Source organism: Gavialis gangeticus, unplaced genomic scaffold (assembly GCF_001723915.1).
Source record: "Gavialis gangeticus isolate Ggan-Ray unplaced genomic scaffold, GavGan_comp1, whole genome shotgun sequence".
Lineage (NCBI taxonomy): Eukaryota > Metazoa > Chordata > Crocodylia > Gavialidae > Gavialis > Gavialis gangeticus.
Genome location: NW_017729029.1, coordinates 60,375,399 through 60,389,536, shown reverse-complemented (window position 1 = coordinate 60,389,536; position 14,138 = coordinate 60,375,399). Strand labels below are relative to the sequence as shown.

The 14,138-nt window shown below is 38.5% G+C and overlaps 1 protein-coding gene across 1 annotated transcript in view; it reads right to left on the bottom strand.

The window, feature by feature from the left end:
• LOC109300836 overlaps window positions 1-13,790 on the bottom strand; it is a 115,358-nt gene extending 101,568 nt beyond the window's left edge. The window contains exons 1-6 of the mRNA XM_019521680.1: window positions 13,664-13,790; window positions 12,085-12,154; window positions 9,127-9,257; window positions 6,829-6,917; window positions 1,888-1,987; window positions 377-420 (exon numbers count right to left, since the gene is read on the bottom strand). Coding sequence (XP_019377225.1) covers window positions 377-420; window positions 1,888-1,987; window positions 6,829-6,917; window positions 9,127-9,257; window positions 12,085-12,154; window positions 13,664-13,699 — 470 coding nt within the window. The 5' untranslated portion in view covers window positions 13,700-13,790. The remainder of the gene's footprint in view (window positions 1-376; window positions 421-1,887; window positions 1,988-6,828; window positions 6,918-9,126; window positions 9,258-12,084; window positions 12,155-13,663) is intronic.
• Between the last annotated feature and the right edge of the window lie 348 nt (window positions 13,791-14,138).

Sequence of the window (14,138 nt, the reverse complement as noted above, 5' to 3'; positions counted from 1 at the left end):
TCATATAAGAGTACCATGTGTTTTTTTTAAACTTGCAAGGGACATTCTGACTTCTTACTTTGACTTCTTTCATAACACATCAGACTGAACCCAGTAATTCCTGAACCTAACTTTACAGGCTATACTTTTTTTATCATAAAACAGACAGAAAAACATTATGTATAAACTTTCTTGTGTTCATTTCTTACATTTTTTTAAATAAAGTTCAGGTTTCAAAACTGCATATATTTTTAAGACCTCTATTAGTAAACTGCAGCATTCACACAAAAGTATTGAGTAATATGAGCTCCCAGGTATTTTATATATTGAAGTTCACTTGCCTTCACTTTATTTTAAATGATAACGAGTTTATACATTTCTAATACTTATTACTTACCTGCCAGCTGCTAATAAGTCAAACTCATCCCTGTTCCAGCCAAACTAAAAGAAAATACAACTACATTATGCACATACACACACACACACACAAATTTTACACATATATGTACAGAAAAGAAAATTCAGTGGATATTCTGAGTAATAGACCATTTAAATTAGATTTCTACAATAAACCGTAAAACCATCTCATTGGTTAGTGGAGGTTACAACCATGCCTATATAACTGTGGCCACAAAGAACTATTTTGCCAAAATACTATATTAATCTTCCTCAGTCTCATGCACCCACGTAAAAACAGTAAGAATTTCAAGTTTTGCCTTTAAATTATCAATGACTAGCCCACCTCAGAACTTGAGTGTATTAAAGGCATAAATAATAATACTGTCTAGCATACATTTCCTGCTATGCCACTTAAGTCAATACGTTATTTCCAACTTTTCAAAATTGCTAGTGAGAAGGCTACTGACAATCTTCCTTAAAAACTGGCATGGCTTTGGTGTTTTTTTACCCGGCTAGCGCATTTATCAATCAAATTTTAACATAACATGAACTATTCGTTGTTTCTCATTTAGAATTAATAGAAAAGACAATAGCAGATGCCCAACTAAGACACAGACTACTTTAGAGTTAATAATGCACTTAAGTCTGTTATGAATAGAATAACAAGTAGTAATGACTTAAACTCTGAAATGGAAAGTCTAGCTAGACATTAGGAAATATTTTCTAAGCATGGGGTCAAAAATGCAGTAAACTTTAAAATGAACTATTTTTAAAATATATATTCACGCAAACCTAGCACTATTTTACTGTGCATCAATAAGAAAATTAAACATTCCAGGGTGTGTGGTCATAAAGATATATAAGCTATTCAAATATTCAAAAAACCATACATCCTGCCTTGTGTTATTTCTTGAAATTTGAACAATCTATGGCATGTCGCATAAAAGCTCAACTTAATAAAATAAAATTGCTGACTGATAGAAAATAGACCAGTACAAGAATTCATGAGTATGTTATAAATAAATATAAACTGTTAGTGCCCCCTTGTGGTAAATGGAAATTTTTGTTTCAACCTTATATGTTACAATTTAAATAGAGAAAAGAGCAAGGAAGAAATCTGGACTCTACTGAAGACAATGGCAAATTTCTCAGGGGACATCAATGGAACCTGGATTTCACCAAGTTGCTATTTAAGTACTTCAGCTAAAACACATTATTTGACCAATGAATCCCACATGGGACAAGAAAGTTTCCAACTTGCTTCTAAACTTGCAGTAAGAACACTGTAATTTATGTACTAAATGAAACTGGAAAAAATGTCATGTACCCAATGGTGAATTAATTTAATGTCAAAGAAAGGGCCAAAAGCTATATGACCTCACTGTTTTTATCAAAATGCATGTACTAAATTAAAAAGTACTTGACAATGGTTACTAAATATTTTTAGATGTGTTCACAATACCATGAAAACAGCATTAAGACTATTTATTAAAATTAGTCCATACTTACAGAATGAATGAGTGGTCCTAACACAATACTGCTGTCAACACATCGGCCAGTCACAACAATATCAGCTCCAAGGTCAAGAGCTCTGCTTATTGGTCTTGCTCTAACATTATAAAAAAAATGAAAAAACAAAAATAGCCTGAGTTCTTAATCTATATTTTCCCCCCAAATAATAGATTTTAAAATACATTGTAACAAATAATTGGATGTCATAGCTATAATGTTCTATCACTCAAAGCATCCTCTGTGAAATCACTTTCCAAAATAATGCAGATCATCTAGTTCAGTGAGCACCAACCTTTTTGACAAGCACATCAGAATTTGACAGGCACGCCTCGCAGTGACACTCCAATCCCATTCTCTTACCCGATCTGCCATTCATCCTTCTTCTTGCTGTGTGCTCCCTGCCTGATCTGATGCTTTTCTTTCTGCTTCCGGCCCTATCTGGCATTGTGCTGCCTACTCCTTCCCTAATCTACTACATTATAGATACACACACAGGCTGCCTGTGCCATCTGTGGTACCTGTGCTGCAGTATGTTACAGGTTTAGATCAATCTGCCATCACTTAGACCAGTTTATGCGTAATGTCTGTACTTGGCCTAGATCACAATGTCTCCCTTTGAAATGGACAGTTTTAAAAATTTAGCCAGGTGCTTTTCTTAAAGAGTTTTCCTTAAATCATCATGAATAAACGTAGGCCCCTTTTTGCCAGAAGACAAATTAAAAACATATTTAAAACACACTAAATCACCTTAATAGTGAAGATACAAATATCAAATGAACTTCAAGCTAAAAAAGGTTATGGCGATCTTTTTTCTTTGCTTGGGTTAAAGGCATTCGAGACTGACCCCACCGGTCATGGATACTGAAAGCTAAAAGAACTTTATTGGGGGCTGAAGCATTAAGTCTGGGCTGGTAATCCCCTAGAATACTGAGGAAAAAGGGGACATAGTTTATCAATGTGCCTTGGGGCCAACAAAAGGGGTCGACATTGTCAGGCTATGCCAAGAGGGGAAAGACCCTGGGCACCCTGTGCAGAGCTCAGGTATAGACTGTCTAGCCAGTGGACCCCATAGAATAAGTCAATAGGAGGTAGTAGCTGTGCTACAATTGACTGGAGTGTCATCACCCAAGGGTGGAACAGACCTAGGTGCCTCCAGGTGGGGGACTTAAGACAATGCTGGAAGTGGATTTTCATAGATTCATAGATTGTTAGGGGCGCAAAGGGACCTCACAGATCATCAGGTCCAGCTCTCCCCCTTACCCCGCTCTAGGCAGGAAGACAACAGGGGTCAAGTGACACCAGCGAGGTGACTGTCCAGTCTCCTCTTGAAAACCTCTGGGATAGGTGACTGCACCACTTCTGGAGGGTGTTTATTCTACTGTCTGGACACCATGACTGTGAAGGAGTTTCTCCTGGTATTAAGCCTGAAACGGCCTTCCAGGAGCTTGTATCCATTGGTCCTGGTCTTCCCTAGGGGTCCCCTAGTAAGCAGTTGTTCACTGAGCTCTTGATGCACTCCTCTGATATAGCGGTAGCCCACTATCAAGTCCCTTCTCAACTGGTCGAGACTACAAGCCGTAAAAAAGCATGGCTAATTAAGTGACCCATTAGCTGTGTTATCCTTTTACCAGATGATTGGCAGCTTGGTAATCCTGTCAGGTCTGGCTGGTGCATGGATGGGGTGTAAAGGGAGGAAAAGCCCTGAGGACCAGCAACTCGACATACTCATGAGAGCAAAAAAATAAATAGCCAAGGCTCCTCCCTTTCTTCTAAAAAGATCAAGAGGTAACTGGTGAGTTGGAGGATGTTCCCTACAAGCCTGAGTGAGAGGAAGTCAAGTGGTCTGGCCCTAAGAATTGGCGCTCAATAGACGTGAGTGCTTGGTCCTGGCAACAAAACCGTGTTGGGCACAGCCGTGCACACCACCCTTCATTGCATTATTGACTTTTGCCCAACTCTCAATTTAATTTTTGCTTGTTTGGGGCTATATCTAACTTACTCCTTTGTTTCATGTTAAGTGGAGGGAAGCTCACTAGACAGGCAGTTTTTGTACTCACAAATCACTAGGAAAGAACACTGTATCCTAACAGAGATCTAAGAATAAAACTCTCCTTTTACCACAACATATTGGACAAATCCTGCACTTCACTCTCACCCACAGCTTTACTTACAACAACTGACAATTCCTCCAAATCATGAGCACAGCTATGGATACATGCTTCTCCCCACCTCCACATGACAATCCCTCCATTAACCACACTGAATAGAGATTTTAGAAAACTGCACCATCAAACATGTACTACACCTCCATTACATAGATGACATTTTAATCGCCTGAATTGTACACCTCAAATTCTATAATTTGTTTCCACCACAGCTCAAACAACTTGTATCAAATTCTCTCTGGAATATTCCTACACTAAAAATCAACTTTCTAGACACCACAATCCATAGTTTGGATAGCACCCTATAAACTAGTATATGCAAAAAAACACCCCACAGACCACTACACTTGCATCTGAAAAACTTGCAATCATCCCAAACACATTAGGCAAGCTGTTATCTATAGCCAAGCCTTCAGATACCACTGCATCTGCTCTGAGGAAAACACCTCTGACATCCACTTCACTAACTTAAAAACTGCCTTTACCCAGCAAGGACACTGAAACTGAGAAAAAGGCCACATCTGTGAACAAGCCTCTTAAATACACCACAATAACCAATTACAATGCAAAAAGAAAACCTCTGCTGACCATAAGCCCATGGTTGTCACATATCATCTCACATGGGTATTTATAAGAAAGCTCTTCCATTACGGCCTATACTTGAAGAGATTCAGACTTTGAGAGAAATATTCCCAACTCATCTGTTCCTTGTTTCCAAACAACCTCCAAACCCTGCCCAACCCCTGGCTGACCTACAGACATCAAGTGGAATACAATCCTGCCTTAACAATAAATGCAAAAACTATCAACACATTTCCATTGCCACTACAATCAACATTTCCAACACCAGAACTATCAGAAGCCCCAGATCCTACACATCTATCCCAGAATGTGGTATAATCTCATCCAATAAACCAAGTGTCTCATGGAAACTATGTGGGTGAAACTAAACAGCTCCAGAATGAACTTACACAGAAAAAAATGATAAAGGACAGAAACATACAATCATCAGTAGGAAAACACTTTTCACAGAATAAACACTCTTCCACCCACTGGGTTTTACACTGCCTCCACCCACCCTCATGTGCAGGGATCAGACCCAGGGGCTCATACCACCTCCACCAAGCTCCATGTGCCAGGCTCAGGCCCTGCACAGCCCTACACCACCTCTGCCTGGGTCTATATGCCAAGACCAGGCTCTAGGGCCCCATTGCTGCTTCCACCAAGCCTAATGTGCTAGGATCAGGTCCCAAAACACCCTACAAACCAGACCTACATGGATGAAAAGGTGCTGGAGACCAGATCTGGCCCATGGACCAGGGGTTGAACACCCCTGCTTTAAGTAACTGTCTTAATTTACATCTGGAATTAAATAGAAGCCATTGTTTTATTTGTTATATAGCTGCACCTGCTTCTTTCCCAGACCTGAGGAAGGGCATGTCTCTTATCTCTCCCAGCTTTACAGTGGATCCAATAAAAGATATCTACAAAAACCCCTTGCTTCTCCCATACTTAATTGTGGGCAGATTTTTTTAAAAAGCATATATGACTAGAGTGACATTTTCTTGGGGAATAGCTGAGAAACCTGAACTCTAACTCCTCTACTGCAGTTAATCCTACAGGACAAGGTAAAGGTAAATCGGTGGACCTATATGGGAAATAGTACTGCAGTTTACATTATACCTGTCCTGTCAGGGTTAAAACTTTAGCAGCTTTCACCAGAAAAAAATAACATAAAGCTCACAATACAGATGTAGTGTCTTCTGTTTCTGTTACATTGGGTTCAAATATTTAAAGACCAGGAGTGATCATTTACGATATACCCTAACCTTCATGACCCAGACCACAGCATTTACCAAGCAAACAAGAATCAAGCCCCTAACTTCTGTGTAAATCACATTATATTTTGTTTACTCTGAAAATTAAACCAAAAATACTCCTCCCCCAAAACAGACTTTTGTCTGTCAAGACTCAAAACAGCGAAAAACAGTACTTGCAAGAAAAAAAAATAAAATAAAAACTTAGGGTAAAATCCCACCCCCAAATAGATGCCAAATACATATAAGTGCCTAAAAATATTAGTGTAACTTAGCTGAAATGTAAGCACCTAAGTCCAACTGAGCACTGCACAAAAATCCAGCCTAACTGCTTAAGCACCTGAGAATCTAGAGGTGGCTGAGTTTTCACTTATAAAGTTACTCAGATGTCTATTGTTCTGCTACTTGCACATGCTCAAGTGTAACAGCCTTCTTGGCTGGATGGAATAACTCAGCACCTAGCTCCTGGCTAAGGTTGCATGGGACTCACAAACTAGACTTCTTCACAACTATGTCCCTAAGGGGTCTAATCAAGTAGGAATGTTCAGAAAGTGCCTAACATGTCAACAGCATTAAATAAAGCACAAAGCAAAGAATTAATTGCCATTTACTTTAAAAAACATGGCTTAAGGAGGTGTAGTGGTGCATACCTTTTATATACTAAATTCTACACTTATTTTGGGTTGAACTAAAATTTGAGGAAGAATAGTGGAAGATATGAGGCCAAAAAAATATCACAGCAGGTAAAGCACTATCCTAAAATATTTATTAACCACAAAGACAATAGATCTGATTTTGGAGGTTGTTTTAAATATGGAAAACATATATAAAGAAATCTTACATTAAATCATTTAACTTTCAAACTAAAATAATCTGAATGAAATTAGCAGACATAATCAATACCATATTTAATACCATAATCAATACCATACAAAAAACTTGTTAAAGTATCTCACCCAAGATATGCATTCATGCTGTGAATACCCTCAGGAAATGGCTTCCCACTCTCCATATCCACGATACCAGCTCCTTTTAGGTTATCTTTCTGTTAAAACAACCAAATCTATTAATATTTTATGGCATTTAATATAAATCCTTCATAAACATCAAACAACAACAAAATGCCCATCTTATAGTTACTCCAGGCAACGCATTGCTGTTAAATACAAAGCAACATGTAAACTGGGTTAACACATACTATCCAATGAAAGATTCAAACTGTTTCCTTAGAGCTTTTGTGCAGACAGAGAAAAGAGATTCTGTATATATCTACACAATGCAAAGCCTCCCTGCACAGAGATATTCGAGGTAGCTTGGCATTTAGTACTAGAACCAGAACCAGAAGCTCCAGAACCAGAAGCCATGTTAGAACAGCACTGAGCCTGGACTAATTAACTCTGCACAACACTATCTTGCATTAAGTAAGCTCCAGTACACAAACTAGCACATTCACAGCTAGCTTGGAGCATCTTCAAATAACACTGCTTTGTGCCATGTAGATGTACCCTTCAACATCAGTGTCCTATTTAATTCAGCTGTGATAAGCCCAAATAACTTATCAACTGATTATGTTAGAATTTCTTCAAATGTCCTTCAAACCTTTAAAACTGAACAAAATTAAATCATTTTTAAAGAAGTACTTCTGCTCAGTCATGGTGCCTGTGAAGCCAGAAAGCCAAAGGCTAGCAGAGAAGCTAGAAGGGAAGCTCAGGTGCTACCTCCCTTGTCTCAATATCAGTTCAGTTTGGAATCAACAGCTCACAGTTCATGAACTGTGGGAGAACTTCTCTTGGGTCACAATCACAAGGTTTGAACAATAAAAATATTCCTACATAATTGTGTTTTACCTATTTGAATCATGAACTAACAACAATTTAGGTAAGCTAAAATGTTGACTGCAGATTAGAAATATCCAAACTGTAATCACGACAGTCACCTCAGCAACATACCACGGGTGACATACCAATGCAACTGAGATCCATGGCAAAACTCAGACTTGAGCAGGGTCTGGATTTAACCACAGAGGTCAATGGGCCCCTGTAAAACTTCAGAATTTCTTGTGGACTATTCTTATGATCATATTATTAATTAAAAGGGGAGGGGGAAAAGTGTAATCTGCAGACCATACTCGCTAGACCACAGATTGGGAACCACTGACTGAAAGCTATATCCTGCTTTCTCCACGGCAGCAAGATACTCTCTGATATACACATGGATATGACTCTGCCATACAGTGCTTGTGGAAATGATGCACCTGTTCCATTCTGCTGAACCCAGTACCACAAGATCTAAGGCAGGCCAGGTTATGTGCCATCAAAGGCATCTTCAGAACAACAGCAGTAGTATGACACGCTGCCGGAGGCAAGGGGGAGGATTCCTGAGAAAGTCTCCATGCCACACACAACTATCCACAAGCCAACTTTGACTTGGAGTATATGCAGGGTGAATTCTTGACCCATTAAAATAGATAACAGAACATCTCTGTATTTCAGTAGGGCTAGGTTTTACCATTGGACTTTATTATTAAATTTTTCTTTTAAAACATTTGATCTACAAAAAGCATTCCTTCTTAATGCCTAACATTCATCATTATGTAGCATTTATATTTTATCATTTACAAATAACTAGGAAAAATAGGATGTGTTTCTGAATTTTAAACAGGACATTTGAATTTCTGTTGTATCTAATTTCTAAACATTTTCCTCATCTCACAAAAAATACTATTTTTTAAGATGATCAAATGGGAACTAGTATGCTTAGAAAAATTGGGTTGAACTACAGACAGAAGTTAAGATAGAATTCCTGCTCAAAGGTGTGAGCTTCTAGGCTCATTCATGTTACTGTTTGTCTGTATTAAACTGAGTTGGTTTTGTTAAAGAACTGAAACACTAATCATGACTGAGTTCTTATAATGCCGTCAGAGTAACAAATGGAAAACATGATCATTGTCAGCAATTATGGAAGCAGTTATGTCTAGTTCTTTGAGTACAATCTGATTCACATAATATACATGTAACTTTTGTGCATGACAAATACAAAATAGATTAAGGTTAGAAACGATTTTCCAATATAATAAAAGATTAGATAAAAACAAGTAATAATTATCAAATACCTTCCAATAATATGAGTAAGGAGTTAGATAAAGCAAGGTGCTAAATAATACCACCTATAATAAATGTCACCTTTGTGCAGCATAAAAAGCCAGTCAAACTCACCACACTCTTAGTGAGCCATAAAACATATCAGTAAAATACCTCGCCCATTAGATCATCTCCAGCAACAACAGCTATTTTCAAATCAACATCGGCTTTCTTTGCCACATCTTGAAGAGCAGCAGCACATGCAAGTGGATTCACTCCACCAGCATTGCTAACCACACGAACACCTGAGCAAGACAAAGAGTTTAGAGTTATAACCATCATTTACATAAAAACCCCGCAAAAACATCCTGAAACATAGGATTCATCCTTGCATACTCTCAGGCATCTGATCAATTTGAATTATAAGAGTGTATTAAAAACACCAATTTCATTTAGACTGTGAGTAAATGGGTTATATTGAGCCAAAATGGAGTGCATCTACACATGTAATTATGGTGCATGAATAAACTACAAAGCTTATTGCTCTGGAGTTAATTGCTCCTGCGCATGCTGTTTGAATGTGTACCTGGGAGCAATTAACTCCGGAGCAACAAGCTCTACAGTTTATTCATGCACAGCACAGCACATGGAGCCAGGGTGGAGCGGCTCTGGCTGGCAGGGGGGTCTGGGGTTCAGCTTGCCAGCCCAGGGTTGCCCCCCCCACCTCCCCTCCCCCCCGCCGGCAAAATGTGCTGCAGATGTGCTGGCTGGGACATGAGGAAGTTTCAGTGTGGGTCTAGCCAGCAGGCAGCCCCCACAATGAAGCACCCTCGTGCCCCAGCCAGTCCTTCCAGCATCTACATTTGCCTTGCTGTGGAGTTACACATGTGCGCTGCTGTGGATAGTATTTACAAGTACTATCCTGCTACAGAGTAAATTAGTTTACTTTAGCCTAATAGGGGCATACATGCAGACACCACAACATTTACTGTGCAGGTAATTAGCCAACCGTGCAGTAAACATCTCATGTAGACACAGTCACAGAGTAGTTTATATCACAAGCACTTCCATAGCAATCACAAGTTCTTCAGAATGTAAGGTCTAGGGGCGGGGTGAGGGGGGGAGGAGGGGCATTCATAGTCTTATTTTTCCCAGCTTAATATTTCTAAAGAAAAGCTTCCAAAAGTGATGAACTAACCTGTTGTCCTACTATTTCTACTCCTAAAGAATTAAACAAGAGTTCTCACTGGTGTAAATTCAAAGCCTATTAGTAATTAGAAATCTATATTTCAACAAGATCATTTTAGCAGAAACAACCAGTTACTCTAGCATAGTTTGTAATTGTATGATGAGCTAAGGAAAAATATAGTGTTATATTTTTTTATTCTCATATTTCAGCTTTAGTGTGTCATGCAGAGATGCTGTTTGGCAAAATACTCGTACATTAAGCAGTCTATGTTTGTCAGGAATAAAGTACTATTAATCTAAACAATGAGAACTGATTTTGAATTTTTCAATAAAACATTAGTTGAAACTAGAACTGTTAATAGGAAAAAGGTCATTTTAAAAATTTCATAAGGAAATATTTTTGGCAGAAAATTCTGCAATTGTTAAAAACAAAATATATCAACATGTTCAATATTTCATAGATTTCATAGACATTAGGGCTGGCAGGGACCCTGGAGGATCATCGAGTCCAGCCCCCTGCTTCAGGGGCAGGAAGTCAGCAGGGATCATAGGATCCCAGCAAGATAAATCATAGGATCCCAGCAAGATAAACATCCAAATGTGTCTTGAAGGCATTCAAAGTGGGTGCTTGAACCACCCCTGCTGGCAGTCTATTCCAAAACTTGGGGGCTCGGACAGTGAAGAAGTTCTTTCTTATATCCAGCCTGAATCGGTCGTGGCGGAGTTTGTGACCGTTCGATCTTGTCATCCCTTAGGGCACTCTGGTGAACAGACGTTCCCCCAGATCCTGATGAGCACCCCTAATAAACTTATAGGTGGCCACAAGATCACCCCTGAGCCTGTGCTTTTCCAGGCTGAAGAGCCCCATGACTCTCAGCTTCTCATCATAAGGTCTGTTTTCCTGACCTCTGATCATGCGCATGGCTCTCCTCTGCACCCTCTCAAGCTTCTCCACAACCTTTTGGAATTGGGGAGCCCAAAACTGGACACAGTACTCCAGCTGTGACCTCACCAAGGCCAAGTACAACAGGAGAATGACATCTCGGGATCTGCCTGAGAAGCATCTATGGATGCAAGCCAGCATTTTGCCCACTTTACTAGCTGCAGCATCGCACTGAAGGCTCATGTTCATCTTGTGGTCAATCCTGACCCCCAAGTCCCTTTCATCTGTAGTGCTAACCAGCATAGCACTACCGAGCCTGTAAGCATGCTGCAGGTTTTTCCTCCCAAGGTGGAGAACCTTGCATTTTTCGGTGTTGAACACCATCAGGTTCTCATCCGCCCATTTCATGAGCCTGTCAAGATCTGCCTGGATCACCCTCCTGTCCTCAGGTGTGGATGCTTTACCCCAGAGTTTGGTGTCATCAGCAAACTTGGCCAATCTGTTTCTGACACCAATGCCCACATCATTTATGAAGATGTTAAATAGTATAGGCCCTAGGACAGAGCCTTGAGGGACCCCACTGGTCACAGCGCACCAAGACGATTGGCTCCCATCGACCACCACCCTCTGGGTCCTACAGTGGAGCCAATTCCCCAGCCAGCGGATCGTGGTGAGGTTGAGGCCGCAGTTAGCCAGTTTAGCCAAGAGGTGATTGTGGGATACTATATCGAAGGCTTTTTTAAAAGTTCCATTTGGCAGCTACAAATGTAACTGATCATAAAAAATGTTTTAAAAAAATCAAAACAAAACAGTATAATAAATCAATTACCATTTTAATTTTCAGGCTGTATGTTCATGAACTTTATAATGATATTTTTATCCTGAATAGGGATGATGCAAAAATTTGGAAATCACAAAAACTGTCGTGACATAGCAAAACTATTTCTGACTCAGCTTTATAAATAGTTAACAGTGAAGCTACACAAAAATGCATCTAAGGAGAAAAAGAAATTGCAAATTAAGTTTTTCAATTGTCTATGCATGTGTGTGTGAAGGCATACCTTTCTTATGAATATCCTTTATATAGGGAGCCATTGCAGTCAAAATAAAATCAGGCGTGTAACCCAAATCCTGGAAATAATAAAATGTTACACAATTTATTTTCAAGAATATTATTTTGGCTAAATCCACCCTTTTCTTTTATTGGCTCTTACATTTGAGAAAGAATGAAAAACAGCACATTTTATAGAAACTATGTCACTGTATAATTAAAAATGATGGATTTCATTTTAAGTGAAACCTGAAAAAAATCGATTTTTCTCAGAAATACATAAATCCCTAAATCAATAATACATAGGTTGAAATAAATATCAGACAAGTAGTCATGAATAAAACTTCATAGAAATCTAATAAAGTTATTAAATAGAACTATTTTAATTAGTCTGTTGAATCATTCAGGAAACAAATGATGCAATCACTTCTCAGTACCACATGTTTACAATATAGGATAGACATTTCAAAACCAGCAATTCAACAAGAGGTTTTACTGAAGCCAGATGATCTGAGATTAGAATTTTCATCCCATGAAAATTGTGTGTCCACCTCTGCTAATGTGAATCATGACAGCTCCAATGAAGTTCTGCATGAAATTGGGAGTATTATTTTTAACACTAAACTTGAATCAATCCACAATGGGTTTTGGAGGTAGGGATGAGGAGTTTGTTTTTGACAGGGCTACTCATGTGACTAAAATTATGCATGTACATAAACCTCATCAGGATTAGAACTTAATGATTCCATGCTGTTTCCATTTAGGGTAGTAAAAAAACACCTGTTGATAGAAATAGGCTTGACCCTGTGAGGGAATAAGCAAGTACTGGAATAATGAAAACATGTAACATTTAGCAAAATCATCCCCATACATTGTTATATGAATGATGAAAGATTTCTTATTCCTCCTTTATATGACAGTTCATTTTTGAATATTTAGAAATGACAACAATTTATGGAATAATAATAAACTAAATAGAAACCATAATGAAACTTGAGATAAACCCCCCTTCTCTTGTGTAGCTTACAGCAGTTTTCTAACAAAGTGCAACTGCTGCTATTTCTTAGTATAAAAATGGGATTTCAGGGTGCTGTTTGGGGAATCCTGTCTGTGGGGTAGTTGTTTATTATAAGCTGCTCTGATCCTTTTGGATATGGTGGGATATAAATCTAACGAATAAATAAATATGCAATAATTCTAAACAAGTCTGATAGATGCATCAAACTAAAATGCAAATCATAAAAACTGAACTTTTGCAGTGTGAAATACTTCCTATTTTCCATGGACACTAAATACCCAGCCCTACAACTTGCTACTCACATATGCAGTCTCCCATAAATGTACGCTGAAGTTTATATTGTAATGCTTGGTTGACAAAGCTTTACAGTTCTATTTCCTGAATCTCTGAATAACTGGAAAGATTGTGTCTTAAAACATGTATCACGTTGCTATGATACTTTAACTTAATGATATTTTAATGCCCAAACATGGAGAAATATAAAACTAAGCAAAATAAATCATGCTATAAATTGGACAATTCTTCTAATTTCTTTCTCTCATTACATTTCATTATTTAAAGTCTTACTCACTGGAGATTTGGCTTTCGCAGCAGTTAACAGTGACATGGTAATTTCAGAAAGATAATCAAACACCAGAAAATCAAGCTTTCCTCCATAGAGAAGCTGAGGAACTAATAGAAAAAAAAAATTAAATCACCATTATCTGGTAAGTCAACTTCTACTGTAAAAGTCATTGCATAAAAGAAAAAACTCAAATCAGGAAGTGATACTTCAAAACTTAAAACAGCAATATAACCGTGAGAATTGTGGAGCCAAATCTTGTGCACATGACTGAGTAATCTTCAGCCCAAGAAAGCATGTGTGTATAAAAGCCCGAATTAACACACAGGCAAACAAGGAACATCTCTAGGGCCCCAAGGGAAGAACGGTCCCAGTTTGGCTTACTGTATATATAAAGTGAAAAAAGTAATATAAATATATAGTATTAAGTGGGGGCCTACAAGTTTGTTTGCCTAAGGGCCACTAGAGGATTAATCCAACCCTA